Here is a 21943-nt window from a genome sequence, read left to right on the forward strand (position 1 = left end):
CTCGCGCCACTTCCGGCCGGCTTCCGCAGACGGCCCTGGTGGGCGATCGTGAGGCGCCGGAGGACGTTCCCCGCGGCCGGAGCCATGGAGATGCCGCTGCCGCCAGACGGTGAGGCCCAGCCCTGACTCGGGGCCCGTTGATCTCTCCCCGGGACCCCCAGCTGACCCGCCCCGCCTCCTAGGGTCCCCGGGCCTAGGAAGGGGCGGGGCTCGGCCTCCCGGGTTTGCCCGCGGCCTCTCCCGCGGGTCCTCGCATTCCCGGCGCGCTTCTGGCCCCTATCGGGACCCGTACAAGGGCGGCCTCTCCGGGGCCCACCCCTAGGGACCCGACCGGCGGACGCGGGCTGGGAAACCAGGGCCCCCGGATTTGGGCGGTCCTAGCTGATGCCCCGTGTGGCCTTTTCTCCGTCCTCCAGACCAGGAGCTCCGAAATGTCATCGACAAGCTGGCCCAGTTCGTGGCTCGGAACGGGCCCGAGTTTGAAAAGATGACGATGGAGAAGCAGAAGGATAACCCGAAATTCTCTTTTCTGTTCGGAGGCGAGTTCTACAGTTACTACAAGTGCAAGTTGGCGCTGGAGCAGCAGCAGCGTGAGTCCTCTCCAGCTCTCGGGCCCCCTCCTCTAGCCCTTCCTTTCTCCGATTCCATCTCGGGCTCTACCACTAAACGCCTTATTTGGGGTCGCATGCTATTTCTTTGTGAAAATGGGTTAGTTCGGCATGTATGATCTTTCCCGCTGTTCCTGGAGTCCTGCAGCCCTGAGGCTGCAGGGTCCGAGTGTTACGGAGAACGAAGTTATTGATCTTCCTTCTGGGCTCGGAATCAAGGATTCCTGTTGTTTTGCAAACTTGATGACTGATGTCACCGAGTAGAGTGCTTCAGTGTTTTACAGAGAGGAAGTGATAGAAGCCAGGCTGAGTGGGACCCTCCCGATGAATACCGTCCAGCCCTCTTTGCGGGCTCTCTGGGGCGTCCAGCAGGGTTTTTGTGCATTTCTGGTGGTTGCAATCCAGATCAAAATGAATTGTCCTGTGGACTTTATTACTTGGTAACTGTTTATGTTCACTGGTTTGTGCTTCAGAAACCAGGCCTTGACCTTAAAGAGTTTAAGATGGAGTTTGTTATCACAGCTAGCCTATGAATAACAAATATAGACACCAGATAGATAGTCCCTGAGCTCACGTCTGTCTTGTTCAATAGCAAATCCCTAGCTTCTAGATACCTTTGTGTTGCAGATTGCCAAGCAGTTGGACATTGAAAGGTGAATGCTCCCTGGACTACAAGCTCCTCGAGGCCAACCAGACCTTGTTTGGGACATTATTGTGCCTAACAGGCAGCATGTAATAGGTGTTCTTATGGCAAAAGTACAGTGGCTTGAACAGGCACAGTGTGTTTTGAGAGCCGAGAGAGAAACCAAAGCGTAAGAGATCCAGCATGGCACCTAGACCTGTGTAGACAGAAGAGTTTGCTCTGGAGTGGGAAAGTTTCCAAGGGGAAAGTTTGGGTTTTCTTCCTTTGTTCAGGGGTTCTTCTGGTACTTGTTTAGGTTTTTCGTTTGTTTTAATATTTATTTAGTTGTGGTTCATGGGCTCCAGAGTTCAGGGGCTCGGTAGTTGTGTTGTGAGAACTTAAGTTGCCTGCAGCATATAGGATATTAGTTCTTAACTGGGGATCGAACCCACATCCCCTGCATTGGGAGGTTGATTTTTAACCACTGGACCACCAAGGAAGTCTTGCCTATTTAGGTTAGATATGTGATTAGGGGAGATTTGTTGCCTGAAATTGTAGACAAAATGTACTCACTTACCTATGTGTTTCTGGAGCAAACCATTCCTTCGCCTCAGCCCATCAGGTTTGAAACCCCTGATATAGGCAGTAGGGAACCACTAGAGAGGCTGAAACAGGAAGAGGTGGATTGGGTTTGCGTGGCCTATGTGGCGGACAGGCTGGAGGGAGCATGAATGGAGACCAGGACCAGTGAGGCTGGCAGCTGGTGATGAGGTCTGGATTAAGTCAGTGAGTAGAGTAGAGAAAGTGGGCCTGGGGACAGCTAGGGTTAAGGGGTAGAATACATGAACTGAAATGCCAGGTGGATATTGATGTGGGTGATGTAACTGGGCAAGGGAGGACTGTGTTTCGGTTTGAGTGACCATGAGGTGAGAGATACTTCTTCAAGGGGAGCCCACTCCCACTCTGGAAGGTCAGCAGTAGGAGGTGGCCTGGGACTTGGTGCCATAATGTGGGGAGCTTGGGGTGCTTCTAGCAGGCGAAGATCGGGGCTCAGGGAATCCTTTCTGCAGGTAACAGTATCTCCGTTGCCATTAAAGTCTGTGACAGAGTTAACCAAGTAGGAATTGAGGAGACAAGAGTGTTCAGACAGAAGATGGAACCTTAGGAGGGGTTGAGGAGTAGTGGGAACAGAAGCTTAGGGTTCCCAAACCCCAGAGAACGAGTGATTCTTGGAGTGGCCAGAAGTGCAGAGCAGGGAGGGCTGGCTTGCAAAGGACTTAGAAATTCTGGAAGCTCTAGGGAAGCTCTGGAAGGGTTTTGGTACTGTGTTCTGGAGCAGGGCTAGCCATTTTGTAGCCAGCCTGGTGGTTTGAGAAGACTGAGTTCCGGGACCACTCAGGAATTATACCCTACAAACTCCTACACCCTACACAGCAAACTGGTTTTGTTTTTTTCCCTCCAATCTGTTGCAGAAAGTACAGTTTTGCAAAGTACAATAAAAATGTGAACTTCTATGAGAGTTCCCTGGTGGTCTAGTGGTTAGGACCTCAGTGCTTTCAATGCCAGGGGCTGGGTTCAGTCCCTGGACAGGGGGCTAAGATCCCGCAAGTTGCACGGCACAGCCCCCAAAAAATGTAAACCATGAAACATCAAACTGCCGTGAAAGCGCCCAAACACTCCTCTGCTATTTCTGTGCTTGTCTCGGTGTCACCTGGGGCTGGCCCCTTGGACCCCACTTGGATCAGCAGCACTACGGCCATGGGGTAGAGAAGAGGAAAGGGGGCAGGACTGGGCGCAGGGAAACCTAGGTGACGAGTCAAGCCAGAGTCGTGGCAGTGATGGCCGCGCAGAGTGGTGTGTGATCTAGAAGGGTGACTTGACTACGTGGGGCAGCTGGTTAATGTGGGGTGCAAGGGAGAGAGAGGTGCACGAACTTCGCTTCTGGCTTGGGTAAGTGGGCGTGGCTGTGCCAGCCATGGATCAGGAGTGGGGCTTTGGAAGGGGTGGGGCACAGGGCGAGAGGAAACCATACTTGTTTGGGGCATCTGCAGAAAACAGTGGCTATTTGGTCTAAGACCTAAAGCCTGAGGAATCCAGGGTGCCACTGGTAGATTTAGGGGTTATAGAGCAGTGGTCCCCAAACTTTATGGCATCAGGGACCAGATTCATGGAAGACAGAATGAATCGTTTCTACAGACGATGGTGGGGGCAGGGGGGGACTGGTTTGGGATGATACAAGTGCCTTATACTTGTGCACTTTATTTCTATTACTATTACATTGTGATATATAATGAAATAATTACACAACTCACCATAATTAGATCAGGCATTAGATTATTCTCATAAGGAGCTCGCAACCTGGATCCCTCACATGCGTGGCTCTCAGTAGGGTTCATGATCCTGTGAGAATCTGATGCTGCCACTGACCTGACCGGAGGCAGAACACAGGCGATAATGGGAACGATGGGGAGCAGCTGTAAATACAGATGCAGCTTCGCTTGCTCACTGCTCACCTGCTGCCGTGCAGCTGGTTTCCTCACAGGCCAAGGGTTGGAGGCTCCCTGTCGTAGAGTGCAGATTGTAACTGCAGCCACAGCAATACATCACATTCCCCTAGAGGCTTGCTCAGAGAAGAGCATTTAGTTCACAGTCCAGGCCTCCAGCATGTAAGAGTCGGACAGAGAAAGGGGACAGCCACGCCAGCCACATGCGACAAGGAGCTGAGACGGGGCCATCTGGCTGAGTGGGGATGACTGCAGTGGCTTTGAGGGTGGGGTGGGCAGGCAGAGCCCAGGCCTCTGTGGGTTGAGATAAAGGAGAGAAGAACTGAAGATGAACTTTGGCTTTAAAATTGTTGGATGGGGAGGCACAGGCTGAAGGGGGAGTTTGTAAAGACTGAAGACTCCACCATGACTAGATGCTAATGGGAGGAGCCAGTAAAGACAGAAAATGAAAGACAGCAAGGCGACACGTGCTGAAGCATCGAGGGGCGCGATCCAGACTGCACGTCGGGGTGGTCCCATGGGCTGCCCTTGGGTGCAAGGACCAGAAGGCCCACCTCAGACCTAGGCGCCCTGGCGGGCCCTGGGCAGCACACTCCACCCCATTGTTCTTTCTTTGGCTGGGCCCCCTGAGGGTGGGACTCAGAAGGGCTCCAGCAGAGTATGGTCCTGTTCAGACCAGATGAGGCCCAGAGGCAGAGAGGGCAGCCATCTGTCCCGGGACCCTTCCCCAAGTCCTCCCTTCCTGTCTTACCTGGCAAGGTTCGGGGCCTGCACTTGCCCATCCTGTCTCCTGCCAGCAGGATGGGGCAGCCTATGCTGCCTCAATCTGGATTGACCCCTGAATACAGGAGAGTAGAGTCTGTGGAAGGGAAGGCGAGGGGCCCAGTGTCCAGAGGCCACCGCGTGTGTCGGGTCACTGCCGCGCTCCTGCCACAGGGCCACAGTTGTTTGGCCTTGCTGGTTGGCCCTCCAGAGGCTCGGTAGCTTTGTTACCTGGGAAGGGAAGAGTAGACTGGGGGACAGCAGGCAAGGATGCTCGGAGTCAAGAGAACCCCTTGGGGAGGGACTGTTTGTTCAGGCCCAGGCGAGGGTGGAAGCGGGTGGCTTTGGGCTTCTGGGCTAATGGACCGTGGGCAAGGCCAGATGGTGTTAGCTGGAGAGTGGAGACCATCCCAAAGGTCTCCGAGGAGAGGGCAAGTGGAAAGGGCCCAGGGCCAGGCCCTATGAGACAGGGTGAACATAGCTGGGACAGGTCATAGGAGTTCTCTGCTGGGGGGTGAGTATACGGAGGGGAGCTGCCCAAGTAGCCGCCAAGGGGATACCTGGACCCCCGCCGCCTCCTCACAGGGGCTGCCTCTCCTCCTCTCCTGCCAGTCATCTGCAAGCAGCAGGCCCCGGAGCTGGAACCGGCTGCGACCCTGCCTCCCCTGCCCCAGCCCCCGCTGGCCCCTGCGGCACCCGTCGCGCCAGCCCAGGGCACCCCATCCATGGACGAGCTCATCCAGCAGAGCCAGTGGAACCTGCAGCAGCAGGAGCAGCACCTGCTGGCCCTCAGACAGGTACGGGCCCGCTCCTCCCGCCCCACCCCTCCTCCCGAGGGGCACCCGGCACTCACCTCTGTGCCTCGGGTTTCATGTCTGCACTGGCGCTAAGGACGGGGCTGTCCCATTGCCCAGGGCTTGGAGTGAGACAGTCGTCGCTCCTCCCGCACTGCCACCGCCTTTATTGTGTTTAGCTCAACCCCTCACGCCGGACCCTAAGGTTGGGTCTCCTCCCAGTGAGCTCATTGCATAGGCTTTGACACACATGCCCCCATCATGCTGCAGCAGGTGTGATAAGTGAGCCTGCACGTCGGAAATGGTGTGACAGAGAACGCCAGGTGGCCTCTGGTGCCGTTCGCACAGTTCTTGCCAGTTAGGAGGAGGCTCTTGTGAGGTGGACCCTTTTGTCCCAGTCCATCACAGCCTGGTACTTTGGCCAGATACAGTAGGATCAACTGCTGGAAACCCAAGGTGGATAAGGACACTTGAAACACCAGCCCCAATTTTATTACTGGAGTTGAGACGCAAATTGATGTATTGGAAACAAGACACTCCAGAATGTTCACTCTCAGTTTGCACATGAAACTCTTCACAAACCGAGCAGTCCAGCCTCAGCCAGCCCTGGGCTGACCGCTTGTCCCCCTGCAGTGCTGGGTCTCAGCCATACTTCAGTCTGCCAGTCTAATGGGCAGAAGTCTGGCACCGCGTGTTAATTTTGGACTCCTGGTTGCCAGCACGATGGCCCTGCATTTATTGACTGGTGTCTGTTGATGTGCATCCTCCCCACGCCTTGTTCACACCGCCACTCATTTTTCTTTCTTTTTTTGGTGAGTTCACGTGCAGAGGTTCCTTGTTCCTCTGGGCCTTAACGTTTCCACCTGTCACCTCTCGGGGGGAAATGTCTCCCTCTGTGTCTTGCCTGGCTACCCCCGCTGCCTACTCTTGTACTGCGGCGTGACTCTCCGATTCGTGTCTCAGGCTTCCGGTGTGAATGCTGGGGGCGGGGCACGGATGGGCCAGCCTGGGTGTGCCTGGGCCGGGGTCCCTCCTCACACAGTCTTGGCGTCCCCTTGCCTTCCAGGAGCAGGTGACGGCAGCCGTGGCCCACGCACTGGAGCAGCAGATGCAGAAGCTCCTGGAGGAGACGCAGCTGGACATGAATGAGTTTGACAGCCTGCTGCAGCCCATCATCGACACCTGCACCAAGGACGCCATCTCGGTGAGGGGCGGGGGCGGGGCGTGCTCCAGAATCTGCTGCTCCTGACGAGGTGGGCGCCCACGGCCGGTCTGGGCCGGGGCTACTCTCGGGGCACCCCGTTTCTCCCTCTGCTTTCTGCCTGAGCACTTCCGTGGGCTCTCCCGCCAAGAGAGAGAGGGAAGGTGGGTGGAGGTTCCTGGGCACTCTGGGCACCCACACACCCTCGGGCCTGGGGAAGCCAGCCCCGCTTCACCTGCTGTCCTGGCCGTTGCAGGCCGGGAAGAACTGGATGTTCAGCAACGCCAAGTCCCCGCCGCACTGCGAACTGATGGCGGGCCACCTCCGCAACCGCATCACGGCCGACGGGGCGCACTTCGAGCTGCGGCTGCACCTCATCTACTTGATCAACGACGTGCTGCACCACTGGTGAGCGCCTGCCAGCCCCGCCATCCCCCACTCCTCCGCCCCCTCCCGGCCACTGCTCTGCCCGCAGGAGCCCGGCCTGTCTTGGGATCCCTCTTCTTGAGGGTTGGTCTGAACCACAAGCCCCCACGGGGAGGACAGCCACCCCCTCTCCCCTCACATACACCCCTCAGCCCCTACCCTGGACCCCGCGTCCCCCCAAGGCCACTGTCCCCTTGCGCCTTGCTTTCAGGGCAACTTCTGCGTGTTTTCCAGTGTCCGTTGGCTGCCTTGTTCATACCTGCCACTCATTTTCCTTTCTTCACTGATCTACACACACTCCATTGCCCTGAATGCACTCTGCTTCAGGAGTCTTCCCATAGGGCCTCCTGGCTAATCCTGTGTCCCAGCCCAGAGACTTGCCTCCCCTCTCCACCCAGCCATCCTAAGGCCGGGCCAGTATGTACTTGCTCATGGCCTTTCTGGTGTCTTACAACAAAGGTTAAGTCGTGAAACCAATCCCTGGGCCAAAGACAGGTGGAAGCTCACGGGGCTAGTGAGGCTAGCCTGTCGCTGTGAAGACTGGCTGCCACATTTGACCTTGAACTTGACCGGCTGAAGAGACAGCTCCCATGAGGGCAGCAGGCTCAGACCCGGCTTTTGCCCACTTCCGCCCGCATGCAGCTGGCCCGCCACTCCCTGCTTCCTGGGCCACGTGGGCAGTTCCGCTTCCACTTCGCGCTCCCTGCCTCACCTTCCCTTATTTCTCTGCCGCTGGGAAACTAGCAGCTGCTCAGAACCTTGTGTGCCCTTCTGCTCCACCAGCCGCTCCACGGACTCAGGGCAGCTCAGCAGAGACAGCCCTGTTTCTGGCACTTCTGCAGCCATGCCCTTCCTGAGCCCCGCTGTTGGGAAGCCCAGTGCCGCCGGCCCTGTCCTCCTGCCTGGACTGCCCTCCCCCAGCCTCAGGCCCTTGCTGCTGTCTCTGAGCTCCCTGGGGTGGGCTCGCCTCTGGGAGGGGCTCCAGCTGCCCTGCTTCTTTCCCAGGCTCTGACACCTCGTCGTACAGCCTGGGGAGTCCCCATACTCACTCACGCTCAGAGTATACCCGCAGCTGTGCCCTGCCCCCGCTGAAAGGCCACCTCATCCTGCGGACCTGATTGCTAGGCCCCCTGACAGCCCACGTGCTCCCTCGTGGAAGGCAGGGTCCCATCCCAGATTGCCTTGTGCAGAGAGGGTAGCTCTGCTGAGCGAGGCTTCAGGGACTAGGCCCCACACCCACAGCAGCACCAGCCCAGCCCTTGTGGGCAGCAGGGGCTCTCACCAGCCCATGTCTGGCAGTCCTCAGGCCACTCTGGAAGGGAAGGGTCATGGTGCTGAGGAGGGGACCGGGGGGGACAGGCCGTGCTCTGAGAGCCCCAGGGCTGTGTTCTTTCCCACTGCCGTCTGTCCCTCGGGCCCAGGTGCCAGCACGGCTCTTGTTGGGGGCCCAGCCCTTGTCCTGGCCGGGTTGGGGGCCCGTTTCCCAAGAAGGCAGAGGGGGCTGTGGCCGGAGCCGCAATGGTAACGGGCGCGTGGCTGGGTCCCGCCCCAGGGCCCTGACGCGCGGAAGGTCTCTCCCTCACAGCCAGCGCAAGCAGGCCCGGGAGCTGCTGGCCGCCCTGCAGAAGGTCGTGGTGCCCATCTACTGTACCAGCTTCCTGGCCGTGGAGGAGGACAAGCAGCAGAAGATCGCCCGGGTACGCGGGACAGCCGGGCGGGGCGGGGCGGGGCGGGGACAGACGCTGGGGGCGTGTGTGCTTGTCTCCCCCTGACAAGCCTCTCCCTTCTCCACGTCCAGCTCCTACAGCTCTGGGAGAAGAACGGCTACTTCGACGACTCCATCATCCAGCAGTTACAGAGCCCGGCCCTGGGGCTTGGCCAGTACCAGGTGGGCGCTGCTCCCTGAGGTTGGGGGGCTGGGTGGTGCCCTTGGGGTCCTGGTAGCATCTTCCAAACCCAACTCCCAGGGGTGCCCTGGTGTGGTGGTGAGCAGCAGGAGGCGGGGTCTGAGGAGCAGCACTGGGGCCCACCCCCTCCACAACAGCCAGTGAGCTCCCCCTAAGGGAGCCCGTCAGGGTGTCTCCTGGCTTGCCATGACCAGCTACCTGGTGTGGGCCCTGCTCTCAGGGATGTCTTTGGTCCGTCTGCCCTGGTCCTCCAGGCATGATAGGGACGTGCGTAAAACCTTAAGTAGGCTGCCATGGTCATTGTGTTGGGCGCAGGGTCCCCTGTGTGCTTCTCAGAGGGGGCATCTGCTCAGAGGACAGGGCTGCAGGGCAGGGAGAGGAGGGCCAGATCTCCTTGGTTCCCTCTGCCGTGGCTCTGGCATTGCCACCCCAGCAACAGCTGTCTGGATAAAAGACACAGCTCACACCCCTGATTGTCAGGCCGTGAGGTGTCGTCTTCCTGCACATCAAGAAGTGTCAGAAGCTTGAGCGTCAGAAGCCACATGCTGACTGTTGCCCCTGTGATGCTCCTGACCGCCGCCCTCCCTACAGGGGAGAAGCTTTCGAGCTCAGAGAGGCAAACGAGGAGAGTGCATCTCAGGCTTTTAAAAAATTCTACCCACTTTTTTTTGTTGCTAAATAAGAACGGGCTCACATCACCATACCACAGTGATATTCCCTGCTTTTCTTTTCTTGAGTTGGTGGCAGTAGCTCATGGTTACTGAGCCGCCCTGGTCCTGTTCACTGTGTTATTTCCTAGTCCCCAGAGGTAGGTTCTGTTATCGTCCCATTTTACAGATGAAGAAATTGAGGCCCCAGGGAGGTGGTGACTTGTTCAAAGCCATATGGCCTGTGAGCCCGTCCTAGGGTGTGTGTCAGCCCAGGGCACGGCCGTCCTTGTGTATTCCCTTTGTGAGGGAATTCTAAGCTACTGCAGCACTGTTCTTTACCAAATCTGGCTAGATTGAGATGCTCTGTGGTTGTCAAGTCCAAGCTGATTATTTTACGTGACAGTCCCTCGCCAGCCTTGGATCCCTGGACCTTGCTGCCTACAGCATCGCCCCAACCTTCTGGGTGCTGTCCCTGTGCTGCTCCAGAGGGTCTCGGACCTTGAGTCCCACATGCTGAGCGCTGGCTTCCATGCTCTCCCCCAGGCAACCCTCATCACTGAATACTCCTCAGTGGTCCAGCCAGTGCAGCTGGCCTTCCAGCAGCAAATCCAGACCCTCAAGACCCAGCATGAGGAGTTTGTCAACAGCCTGACTCAGCAGCAGCAGCAACAGCAGCAGCAGCAGCAGCAGATCCAGATGCCGCAAATGGAAGCTGACGTCAAGGCCACACCGCCGCCGCCTGCCCCGCCCCCAGCCCCCACACCCGCCCCGGCCATCCCGCCAACCACCCAGCCTGGTACGTGGCTTCCTCAGCACCCACCCTCCGGAGGCAGCCTCCAGAAAGCAGTCTTCTCCCCTCAGGAAGGGCTCGGGTTCTGTAGTCTCAGGTCCAATCCTAGGATCAGATTCTAATCTACTTAAAAGCACCAGGCAGGTGATTTCACGGGTACATGCAACCCAGCCCTTACACCTGAGACAGTTGAATACAAACCATCCCAGAGAATGGAGAGGAAGGCTCTCCAAGTCATTTTCTAGGCCAGGATAACTTATACAAGATGCACGTGAGCAGGGAAAGAAATTTTTTTTAAAGATATCAAGTACCTAAGAGAGCCAACGGAGTAAGAATTATTAAAGTCTAGGAAGACCTGGGTCTGTTGTGGTAATAATATAGAAAAATGTTAACCCACTGTCATTTCTGAGCAGAGATGGGACAATAGTAAATAAAACCTCAGCAAGTGAAGTCTAGCCGAGGATTTAAAAGGTACACCATGATCAAGTAGGGTATGTTTTAGGAATATGTAAGGGTGGTTTAATACTAGAAAGTCTGAGACGTCCCTAATGGTCCAGTGACTCAGACTCTGTGCTCCTGATGCGGAGGCTCGGCTTCCACCCCTGGTCAGGGAACTGGATCCCACATGCTGCAACTAAAACCCGGCACAGCTAACTAAATTCAAAATCTTTTTTTTTTTGGTAAATACTAGAAAATCTAGCAGAATAACAGTTGGGAAGAAATGATTTTTCAGCTAGATGCAGTAAGTGTATTTAATAAAATGAGGATAAAAATTTTTGAGTAAGCTAAAGTCCATATGGTATAGCAGTCAATAAGTAGGATACTTACTGTCAAGCTTTCAAAGAAGAGAGGTGTGTATCCCTAACAAGTCTTCTATCTGTGCTGCCTTCCCCGAGGCAGTAGCAGTTTTCCTTGGGGTCAAAAATGAAGGGTTTATTGGGCGGTAAAGCCCAGCCTGGCTAGGCCCTGGGTGCTTGCTGAAGATCATTTCTGGTGGTGCTTCCTGCCGCCCCCTTCTCTGACTGCTCTTTTGTCTGGTTCTAGATGACAGCAAGCCTCCCATCCAGATGCCCGGGTCTTCTGAATACGACACCTCAGGAGGGGTTCAGGACCCTGCCGCCAGCGGCCCCCGTGGCCCTGGGCCCCATGACCAGATCCCACCTAACAAGCCCCCCTGGTTCGACCAGCCTCACCCCGTTGCTCCTTGGGGCCAACAGCAGGTATCTCTTAGAACTTGCTGCTGGGGTAGGTGGATGGCAGGCAGGTGGGTGCTGGCCCCTGTGTGGGTTCATGGGCCTTTAACTGATTCTGCAGCAGGGCACGGGGTGGCAGGGGTGGCCAGAGGGTGGTCATCTTCCCAAGGTGTGGGGACGGAGCTGGGGAGGAAAGCTGGGCCTTTGCATCCTTCCTGGGCGCTTGGGTTGCCTGGGCTTCTCACACAGGCCGCACGTTCACGTGAATGCTCGGAAGGTTCACCGTGTTGAGTATAGTGCGGTGATGTGCTTCCTTCCCTTTTTAACTGGTTCGGCCAGCAGTGTCAACATCTCATCACCTTAGAAAGAACCTGGTGCTTAGAAAGGGAAGGAAGTGAAAAGCGTTCAGCCGGCAGCGTTTTCTGGGGCTGGGACACTGGTCCATCCCTCCCTCCAGGTTCCTTGGAGTCAGACTCATAGGCCAGGGCGCGTGCAACTTATCAGGCAGAGCATGACTGGCAGGCAGCCCACAGTTTGCTGTCCAGGCCTGGGCCTGGTCAGAGCGTCCAGGTCCAGCTCTGGGCGTCCATCTGCCTGTGGGCCGGCTGTGCTGGGTGTGGCCCTCCCTTGTGATCCTGTTTGGAGGGGGTGTGTAAGGGAGATGGCTCTGGGCTGACGAGTAAGGGATCGTGGCTGTGACTTGCCCCCCTTCCCCCAGCCTACCCTCAGCTTCACAAAGGATTGGGTGTCTGCACAAAGCGGCCCCCATCTGTGGGTGCCTGCGGTGATAGCCAGGTCATGGGCACCCTCTCACGTGGAGGCGCTTCTGCCCATTCGGTTGATGCGGAAACAGACATGCCTCAGGTCTCCTGGCTCAGTCTTTCTAGGGACCAGCAGGTTAGGCTCACAACAGTGGGGCTCCCTCACTGAAGGCTAGCAGTGTGCCTACCATGCACGGTAGGACACCACGGCCTGGCCTGCCCATGTGGCATCTTATGCGTTTTGAAATAGTTGTTATATTGAAAATCTGGCTTTGGGGTTTCTCTCGAAAGACCTGAGGGTGTGGTGGCCTGAGCCGGCCTCCCAGCCCTGCTCCTGGAGGTGGCCCTCTGGGCAGCCTCACGCTGGTCCTGAGTCTGGGTTGCAGTCCTGGCTCATTGAGTGTTGAGAGCAGCAGCCAGGCAGGCTCTGGAACTTACTGTCTTCGACTCATGGTAAGACAGTTCCTGGTGGCATAGCAGACACTGAGACAGGATGAGAGAACCGTGTTGGGGAGAGACGCGACGGAAGGGGGAACAGGCAGGCAGGGGTGTGGTCAGGGGCCCCATGGCTCAGCCTGCACACCCGGGGAGCACTGGGGAAGCACCCCTGCCCTGTGCCGCTGAGGGGCTCGTGGACGGGTGTTCATCCCACGGCTTCTGTCAGGCATGAGGTTGGGGTGCTCCCCGGCCCTGATGTGGGTGCGGCAGTTGAGATTCTGGGCCCGGGGTGCAGGCAGGCACCTCACATCCTCCGCCGGGGTCAGAGTGACATGAAGGCGGTCATGCCCAGCTGGACTGTAGGCTTGCAGCTCAGGTGCTGGGCTCACGGCCGCCCACCCTGCAGCCAGACACCAGTGTCGGCAGGTGGCTGCCGCGCACCCCGCGTGCCCGGCACGGGCCGGGACTCACCTCTGCTCTTTGCCTTGCAGCCTCCTGAGCAGCCCCCCTACCCACACCACCAGGGCGGGCCGCCCCACTGCCCACCCTGGAACAACAGCCACGAGGGCATGTGGGGCGAGCAGCGCGGGGACCCCGGCTGGAACGGCCAGCGCGACGCCCCCTGGAACAGCCAACCTGACCCCAACTGGAACAGCCAGTTCGAGGGCCCCTGGAACAGCCAGCACGAGCAGCCGCCCTGGGGCGGGGGCCAGCGCGAGCCGCCCTTCCGCATGCAGCGGCCGCCGCACTTCCGCGGGCCCTTCCCGCCCCACCAGCAGCACCCGCAGTTCAACCAGCCGCCGCACCCCCACAACTTCAACCGCTTCCCACCCCGCTTCATGCAGGATGACTTCCCCCCACGACACCCCTTCGAGCGGCCGCCCTACCCTCACCGCTTCGACTACCCTCAAGGGGACTTTCAAGCGGGTGAGTGTGAGATCAGCCTTGGGGGGCGGGGTCTGTCCTGGGGCCAGTGAACACATCCTCACCTGTCCCGAGATCCCCGAGGCCAGCTCACTCGCCAGCCTGCCATGTGACCTGGCATGCCCTGAGCCAGGGTGGCAGGCGGGGGGGTTGTAGGGTGACAGGGAAGCCCGGCCCAGGCCCGGACAGGGGGCAGGTGAGCGCACACTGGCAGCCTTGTTGTGGGCACCTCCCACACGTGGGCAGGCTGATTCTGTGTTTTCTAAAAAAATTTCGTTTTTACTCGTAGCTTCTTCCTGGATTTTCGCATCCATTCTTGACTATAAATTGAGCTGGGAAACCAGTAGGTTTATTGCTTATGTGAAGTGTTCTAGGGCTGCTGTAACAGGGCCATGGGCTGGGTGCCTCCCACAGCAAGGATTTCTCCACAGTTAGTTCTGGAGGCTGGAGGTCTGAGATCAGGGTGTCAGCTGGCTTGGTGCCTCCTGAGGCCTCCTGGGGGCCTGTAGATGGCCGACCTCTCCCCGCGTCTCCTCTATGTGTTAGTGTCTTCGTCTTACAGAGATACCAGTCAGTATTGGATCAGGGCCCACTCACAGGACCTCAGTTTCTCAGGACTAGGAGTGAATTTGCAGGGGAATTTGCACAGTTGAGCTCATAACATGGCTCTCTGAAGGTTATGTGATTTCCCTGTGGTTCCTTCTTTCACCCCGGAGGTCTGTTAGGTGCAGCTGTGTGTGCAGGACAGGCCACTGCCAGCCCCAGCTATTCCTCGGGGCTGTGAACGAAGCACTGCCCAGCTCTTGACTTGCCAGCAGGCCTGAGTGCAGTTTCTGTTCTGCAGAAATGGGACCCCCTCACCACCACCCCGGCCACCGCATGCCTCACCCTGGGATCAACGAGCATCCGCCTTGGGGTGGGCCCCAGCACCCTGACTTCGGCCCTCCACCCCACGGCTTCAACGGGCAGCCCCCGCACATGCGGCGACAGGGCCCTCCGCACATCAACCATGACGACCCCAGCCTGGTCCCCAACGTGCCCTACTTCGACCTCCCTGCTGGGCTCATGGCCCCCCTCGTGAAGGTAACGTTGCAGAGCTGAGCGCCAGGCCTCGCCACGCATGCTTGTCCTCCAGGTGGGACGGTCACGGGTAGGATCCATTCCCCACTTGGCTACAAGACGTTGTTTCCCAGGCCCCTGTCCCCCCCATTTCCTGCACCCCAATGAACTTGATCAGCTTGTCATTAAGGGTGTGCCTCAGTTAACGACCCTACCTTGCATGCTCACACGTGGCCGTGAGCAAGGCCCATGTCCCTCTGCTCCTCTGAGCGTCCGTCCTGGGCTGCAGGTTTGGTACTGCTCGAGAAGGCTGGGTGTGAAGGGGGGTCCTCTTGGTCCTGGACTTGGAAGCCCCTTGTCCAGGGACTGAGGACAGGGGTTTCTCAGAAGAGGGGTGGTCAACCAACCAAGCAAGGCAGGAAAGGGGGTCAGAAGGGAGCCAGGGCCAGGGCTCAGGGCAGCGTGGAGAGCTAAAGGTCGAGGTGCCAGGGGGCTGCCCTTGGGGTAGGGGCTGGAGCAGAGAAGGGGGCACAGAGCGGGGCCCCGGAGGTGGGCATCTGGGCACAGCTCAGTGGTCGGCAAGTGAGGGGATCTGGGGTCCACGGAGGGTCTGGATAAACAGGGTCTTTGCATTTTTGGTAGAGAGAGAATTCTGTAGCTACTGAGTCATTGGTGTGGTTAAAGCCCTACAAGAGTATGGGGTTTCCCAAGAAGGGCCGCCTGAGGCACTCTGATGCCCAGGACAGCTGTCTGCTGCCCCTCGGTTCCCTGGATGGGATGGGCCTGGGGCGCTGAGGCAGGGAGTGGTGACAGCGTGTTCTCTGTTGCAGCTGGAAGACCACGAGTACAAGCCTTTGGATCCTAAAGACATCCGCCTCCCACCCCCCATGCCACCCAGCGAGAGGCTGCTGGCGGCCGTGGAGGCCTTTTACAGCCCTCCCTCCCATGACAGGCCCAGGAACAGGTATGGCACTCCCGGAGACCCGCCGGGGGGCTGGCAGCAGGAGGGGAGGCTGCTGTCCCCTCCCGGCCTGTCCTCCCGGGTCTTTCTTCACCAGAAACTCACAGCAGGCACACCTTGTGCCCCGGGGTGGCGTGAGGAGCCTGACTAGGAGGGCCCACTTCTCCCCCAGCTCGCGTGTCACACGTGCAGTGCCCTCGATAGAAAGCTTTTATCACATCAGACAAGCGCTTATCTCGGGGCAGGTGTGTTTCAGAGACGGCCAGCTGCCGCCCAGCAGGCTTTGTCATAGGCGTCCCTCAGGAGCCTCTCCCCTGGTGATCTCACTTCAGTGGTTACCCTGCCGTGTGGCAGGGCACAGGCCTACCTGCCTACATCAGAGTGCCTCAGCCCCCGTTATGGTAACCTGCTCAGCTGTTCAGAGAAACCCCAGCCTGGAAAGGCGAGGAAGCCACGCAGGGCTGGGGGCGCATCCCGGGGCTGGCCCGCCCTTCAGCCTGGCTCCTCCTCCAAGGGGCAGCCTGTCGAGGCAAGCCCCCAAGGGCTTTCGTGCTGGGTCCTTGCTCAGGATCCCAAGCAAAAGAGGGATGGCCTGTCGGGCAGAAGGTCCCTGAGGAGGGAGACTTGGGTCTCCCTTCAGCCCTGGGACACTTGTGTCTTACAGCGAAGGCTGGGAGCAGAACGGTCTCTACGAGTTCTTCCGAGCAAAGATGCGGGCCCGGCGGAGGAAAGGCCAGGAGAAGAGGAACAGGTGAGAGTCGCGTGCCCGCCACGTCCCCCGTGGAGAGCCAGTCTCCACAGTCTCGTCCCAGGGCGGCCTGCAGGCAACTCCACCATGGCCCACAGGCTCTCTGTGGTGTCACGCCCAAGGCGAGGGGCAGGGATGGGGTTAGTTCTGGTCTTTGCCTGGGTCTTGGGTGAAGCACCCTACGGTAAGGGTGCCGGGAGCCGCCGCCCACACGGCCAGAGTAAGACAGGACGCACCGGCTGGCGCGCAGCGTGCGGGAAGGGGTGTGTCTGCCCCCGCACTGGGCTCCTCTGGGTCCTCTAGGGCAGGGCTGGGGGGTGCCTCCGGCTCACCAGGCCTCTCCCCGCAGTGGACCCTCAAGGTCTCGGAGCAGATCCAAAAGCCGAGGGCGCTCCTCCTCACGCTCCAACTCGAGGTCCTCCAAGTCGTCCGGCTCCTACTCGAGGTCACGGTCCCGCTCCTGCTCTCGCTCCTACTCCCGTTCTAGATCCAGGTGAGCAGGGCACCGCTACACGGGGTGCGAGGCCTGGGGCCTCTCGGTGGCCGTACTGACCCTTTCCTCTCCCCGGCCCACAGGAGCCGCAGCCGCTCCCGCTCCTCTCGCAGCCGCTCCCGCTCCCGCTCGCGCTCAAGGTCCAAGTCCTACTCCCCAGGAAGGAGGCACCGGTCACGGTCCAGGAGCCCCACCCCGCCGTAAGATTTCTGTCTTAACTGTCCAATGATCTCTGGTAGCACTGGAACCCTCTGATGCTTTGCTGTGAATGTTGAAACGTGTCGTTAGAAGATCCTCTCTAGGTGGCCCGCGCCCAGGCGGCACCTGGGGGCCCCTGGGCGCTCGCTAGCGCAGTGACGGTGGCATCACGTCTCACTCCTCGCTCTTACCTCTGCGGTCACGTTGTGAAGCCCAAGGCCAGGGCTGGGCTCTGTTTTCTAACCATTTGACGGGTTCGGTGTGGCCGGCCGTTGCCACCAAGTGTGGGGCAGGGACCGTCATCTTAGGGGACCCCCTTAACTGGCCGGCGAAGAGGATAAAGAAGGCGGCTAGAGACCCGAAACGTGTGTGTGTGTGTCCGTCTCACGCTGGCGACCCTTCATAGAAGCCACATGCTGTAATACTCTAAGTTTTCATTCCAATAAATGTATCCGCTCTTTTGTAAAAGACGTTACCTGTCTTAATTTTAGTTCCTCGGCTGGTCTGGGTTCTAATTCAGCACCTCCTATACCCGACTCAAGGCTTGGGGAAGAGAACAAAGGACATCAGATGCTGGTGAAAATGGGTAAGTTTCCGGGGAAGACAGAACAGCCCGCTCTGGGCACTCGGGGTTTGACGGGGCTGAGAGAGTCAGAAGGTTCCTGCTTGGAAAACAGAAACCTGCAGGGCTTCTGCCGGTGCTCTTTCTCACCGCGTTAGTTCCAAGTGTGTGCCCTGCGTGTCGTGGACTCCCTGTAGGCATTTGCACTGAACTTCACATCAGGGTAAAGGCGCAACGCTTCGGGCTTCCCCTGGGTCCCCTGGGTCGTAACCACTCATCCGTCTCTCTCTCAGGCTGGAGTGGATCCGGTGGCCTCGGCGTGAAGGAGCAAGGGATCCAGGACCCCATCAAGGGGGGGGACGTGCGGGACAAGTGGGACCAGTACAAGGGTGTGGGCGTGGCCCTGGACGACCCCTATGAGAACTACCGCAGGAACAAGAGCTACTCCTTCATCGCCCGCATGAAGGCCCGGGAGGAGTGCAAGTAGGCCGGCAGAGCCCCGCTGCTGGGCCCACTGCTGGTGGAGGATGGCAGGGGCAGCCCGCTCCCCTCGGCTCTGCCCGTGGGAGCGACAGGAGGAGGAAGACGGGCGCGGGTCTCGTGACCAGTGCCATGCTGGATGGTGCCGAAGGCCCAGACCCCACCCGCACACCAGCTCTAACGTAGCAGCAGGCGTCACGAGGGGTGCCCAGCCCACGCGGCCACAAGCTTATTTCCCCGGACAGTGAAGCAAGAGACACAAGACCCCTGGATAAAAACTCCCACCGTCTGAAGGCACGGCCGTCTCACTCTCCCCTCAGCCTGAGCCTCTGAAACCAGGGGGCGTGTGTGCACGGGCCCTGCGCACGCACGCCAGGCCAGGCGCTGCTACTGCTCACTCGTTAAAAATAGAAAAAAGCAGAACCTTTTTGATTTGCAGAGTTAAATGGGGTTTTCATTTTTATTCCAAGCGGTTTAGTTTTAGAAAAAAGAATACTGATCTAGGCTGATCCCCAGGGACATAATTTGAAACCTATTTCCCCTGAGACATACCAGCCCTTAATTCAGTTACTTAGCTGTTTAAGTTGAGGATTTTTTTTCTTTTTTTTTTTTTTGAACATTAGCCATTTGCTGTTACCTGCAGAAACAAAAAGTTCTGAGGAAACTCACCTGAGGCATCTTCAGGTCACGGAACAATGACGCCCTCGGAGAACTTGCACCCTTGGCGTCTCCACTTGCTTTTTTCACTGAGAGGAACCCCCACACCAGCACTCGTGTGAGACGGCCCATTCTCATCCAGAGTGTGGCGCGCGAGCCCTGGCCCTGCCTCCTGCTCGGCCACTTCTTTCTCGGGTCCCCGCCTACCCCCCAAAGGGCGGGAAGGCCAGAGGGGGCCGCCTCTGCCAGGAGCCGCCTGGGATCCGCCCTCCTTGGCATCCCCGGGCAGCTTGGTGCAGTGCTGTTTATTTGTACAGAAACATTTTTGGAAAATTCTTTTCAATAAGATGCAAAATCCTCTCCAACTTTTCAACCTGATAGGATAAACTGTTTGATTTTTGTTCTAGATTTCCTGTAGCTGTGAATTGTTCAAACGTGTCTGATTCAGGATAAAATGTAAACGTGTTGTTAACAATTTCTTGTGGATTTTACTGTTTTGCCTTCAAATAAAGACCTTTTTTTAAAAGACTTTTATCCCTGTGTTTAAATCAGAAGCGTACTCAGGCTGAGGAGGGCGGAGGTGCGTCCTGAGTGCAGACTGTCTGAATCGTGGAGTTGGGTCGGAGCTCTGCCTGGGTGTCTCACGGGGGTCCCCAGCATGGACGCGTGGCCCTGCTCCCTCGTTAGTCGAGGGGGCTCTTCACCCCCACCGTCTCGTGAGCCTGAGAAGCCAGCACCTGCCCCAGTGGAGCCACTCCACGTGGCATCCCCTGGCATGCTGGCATCCCCATCCTGTGCGCGTGGTGACAGGCTCCACTTGGTTCCACTTCACTGGCCTGTGGTGTCCTCTCCCACGACAGGCACACCAACAAGATGGCTACTCAGCTGGAAATGATGAGCACCCCAACCACCGAATGCCCCCTGGGGTCTCGGGGGTGAGTGTCACAGCCGGTGTACGGGACCAGCTCCTCAGGTACTCGAGCCCATCTCTCCTGGCACTCATAGCTCCTTCTTTACCTCCTCCAGGGCCTCCTCCATGGTCAGCAGGGCGGGCCTGTGTTGTCTGATGTACTGTGGGGCAGAGGACACAAGGAAGCCATCACCGCTGCTGCCTCCGTGCACTGAGGTCCTGGGGCCTGGGGATGGCACCTGTCTGTCTCCAGGGGCTAAGAGGAAGAGGGGTTGTGGTAAAGGGGACAGGGGCAGGGCTACCCGGCTGCCCAGAGGATACAGGCTGGGGAGAAGGGCTCGGGTGCCACCCTCAGGATATGGGCCTGGAGCAGAGCAGGCCACCAGCCACTCAGGGGCTGTAGGCAGAAGCAATCAGATCACTTCAGCTTGCATTCAGCTAACAACGTCCAACAGCAGAACAAGTTCAAGGACCCCTCAGGGGTGCCATCAGCCAAGTCCAGAACGTGGGAAAGTGGGACAGCCTGTTTTCTTCCAACCAATAAACTTTAAGGAAACAAGAGGTGGGGAAGGCGGGGTGGCCTGTAAGCAGCGGTTCTCAGAGTGGGTCCCCAGTGGGCCCATGGGAGGAACACCCACTCCCAGGCCCACCCTACCGCCAAGGCAAACCAGGTGGTCAGGCCTTCGGGGGTCTCACTGCTCAGGGCTGAGAACCTCTGCTATATATATAGGTTGCTAAGTCACTTCAGTCGTGTCCGACTCTGTGCGACCCCATAGACGGCAGCCCACCAGGCTCCCCCGTCCCTGGGATTCTCCAGGAAAGAACACTGGAGTGGGTTGCCATTTCCTTCTCCAATGCATGAAAGTGAAAAGTGAAAGTGAAGTCGCTCAGTCGTGTCCGACTCTTAGCGACCCTATGGACTGAAGCCTAACAGGTTCCTCTGTCCATGGGATTTTCCAAGCAAGAGTACTAGAGTGGGGTGCCATTGCCTTCTCCGATATATATAGGTTAGGAGTCTAAAAAAATAGTAAGTAAATTTGATGTAGGACTCTGGATACACATGAAGAAAACAGGAATGAAATGTACACCTTTTATGAGATGAGTGAAAATCTGAACACTGGACACCTAGTAATGGTAACTGAGAAAAGTCAGTTTGGTTTTGGTATTACAGTGGTATTGTGATTATTAAAGTCCTTATTCTTAAGAAATACGTACTAAAATATATGTAGCTGAAATGCTAAAAATGAACAATTCATATAGTAGGATGCCATTTCTATAAAGAAACACCTGTCACATCACGTATAACACTACACCTGTTCTATATATTTTATACGTTGTATAGGATACGTGACATGATATTGTATACATGCTCAACAGTTTATATATTACATAGGAGAAATCTAAAGGATATATATCAAGCTGGTAATAATTATCCCTGAAATTATGGAGAACTTTATAAGTAACAGATGTCCAACAGGATTTTTATAAAATAATGTCTTTTTGTCATCGGACAAGAAATGAATTTTGCAGGGGAAAAAGCGAGATGAGTGTGATATCCCCGGAGCGCCAGCCCTTGGGACTGGTGGCCCTCAGGAAGGGTCTGTGGAGGGGCAGGGCCCTCACCCAGGAGAAGGGCACCTTTGCTCTGATGTCACACGGCATCCCTGCCCCAGCCTTGGTCACAGCCAAGGAGAGAAAGGGGCTCCTTTGGCCAGGACCGAAGGGGGCTTGGGCCCCAGCATCCCCAGCGCCCCAGTTTGAGCCCCGGAAGCTCCCTGCCCCCTCCCCTCCATGGAAGTGGGAGCCCCGGAAGCCCCCTGCCCTCTCCCCCCCATGGAAGTAGGGGCAGCGCTGTGGTCACCTCTTTGGTTTGAGCCCCAGAAGCCCCCTGCCCTCTCCCCTCCATGGAAGTGGGGGCCCCGGAAGCCCTGTGCCCTCGCCCCACCATGGAAGTGGGAGCCCTGGAAGCCCCCTGCCTTCTCCCCACCATGGAAGTGGGGGCAGCACTGTGGTCACCTCTTTGGTTTGACCCTGGAAGCCCCCTGCCCTCTCCCCCCATGGAAGTGGGGCAGCCCGAGGTCACCTCTTTGGCCTCCTCCAGGGTGTGGTAGTGGAATGAGTCTCCATCCAGGGAGCGCAGGAGGGACGCGTGCAGGTGCCGGCTGGCCTCGATGAACTGCTGCGTCAGGCTCAGCTGCTGCTTCAGCACATCATTGAGTGCGAACACGGCCGGGCTGTATGCAGTCAGGGCTGCCATCCCGGCTCCCGGTCAGTTGTCGGCCCCCCGGGGCCCCA

At 57.8% G+C, this 21943-nt stretch overlaps 2 protein-coding genes across 4 annotated transcripts in view; one reads left to right on the forward strand and one right to left on the reverse strand.

Annotated features, from left to right (window-relative positions):
- CHERP (calcium homeostasis endoplasmic reticulum protein) lies at nucleotides 1-19260 on the forward strand. 2 transcript variants are annotated; one of them, XM_061421708.1, is made up of 17 exons: nucleotides 1-109; nucleotides 417-590; nucleotides 5109-5293; nucleotides 6357-6494; nucleotides 6748-6899; nucleotides 8470-8614; nucleotides 8716-8805; nucleotides 10018-10270; nucleotides 11309-11484; nucleotides 13148-13583; nucleotides 14425-14663; nucleotides 15470-15603; nucleotides 16265-16351; nucleotides 16698-16841; nucleotides 16925-17041; nucleotides 17531-17625; nucleotides 17895-19260. In XM_061421708.1, the coding sequence occupies exons 1-17, from the start codon at nucleotides 85-87 to the stop codon at nucleotides 18086-18088; spliced, it is 2784 nt and encodes a 927-aa protein (XP_061277692.1). In that variant the 5' UTR covers nucleotides 1-84; the 3' UTR covers nucleotides 18089-19260. The 2 variants fall into 2 exon arrangements, with proteins under 2 accessions (XP_061277692.1, XP_061277693.1); XM_061421709.1 differs by having other exon boundaries at nucleotides 8503-8614.
- C7H19orf44 (chromosome 7 C19orf44 homolog) overlaps nucleotides 18507-21943 on the reverse strand; it is a 23389-nt gene continuing 19952 nt past the window's right edge. Inside the window, exons 7-8 of one of the 2 annotated variants that reach the window (XM_061421711.1) lie at nucleotides 21732-21898; nucleotides 19646-19809 (exon numbers count right to left, since the gene is read on the reverse strand). In XM_061421711.1, the coding sequence (XP_061277695.1) occupies nucleotides 19738-19809; nucleotides 21732-21898 (239 nt within the window). In that variant the 3' untranslated portion in view covers nucleotides 19646-19737. Of the gene's footprint in view, nucleotides 19810-21731; nucleotides 21899-21943 lie in introns of both variants that reach the window. The other variant, XM_061421714.1, reaches the window with a different exon arrangement.

The sequence above is a fragment of the Bos javanicus genome, chromosome 7, assembly GCF_032452875.1.
Source record: "Bos javanicus breed banteng chromosome 7, ARS-OSU_banteng_1.0, whole genome shotgun sequence".
NCBI lineage: Eukaryota > Metazoa > Chordata > Mammalia > Artiodactyla > Bovidae > Bos > Bos javanicus.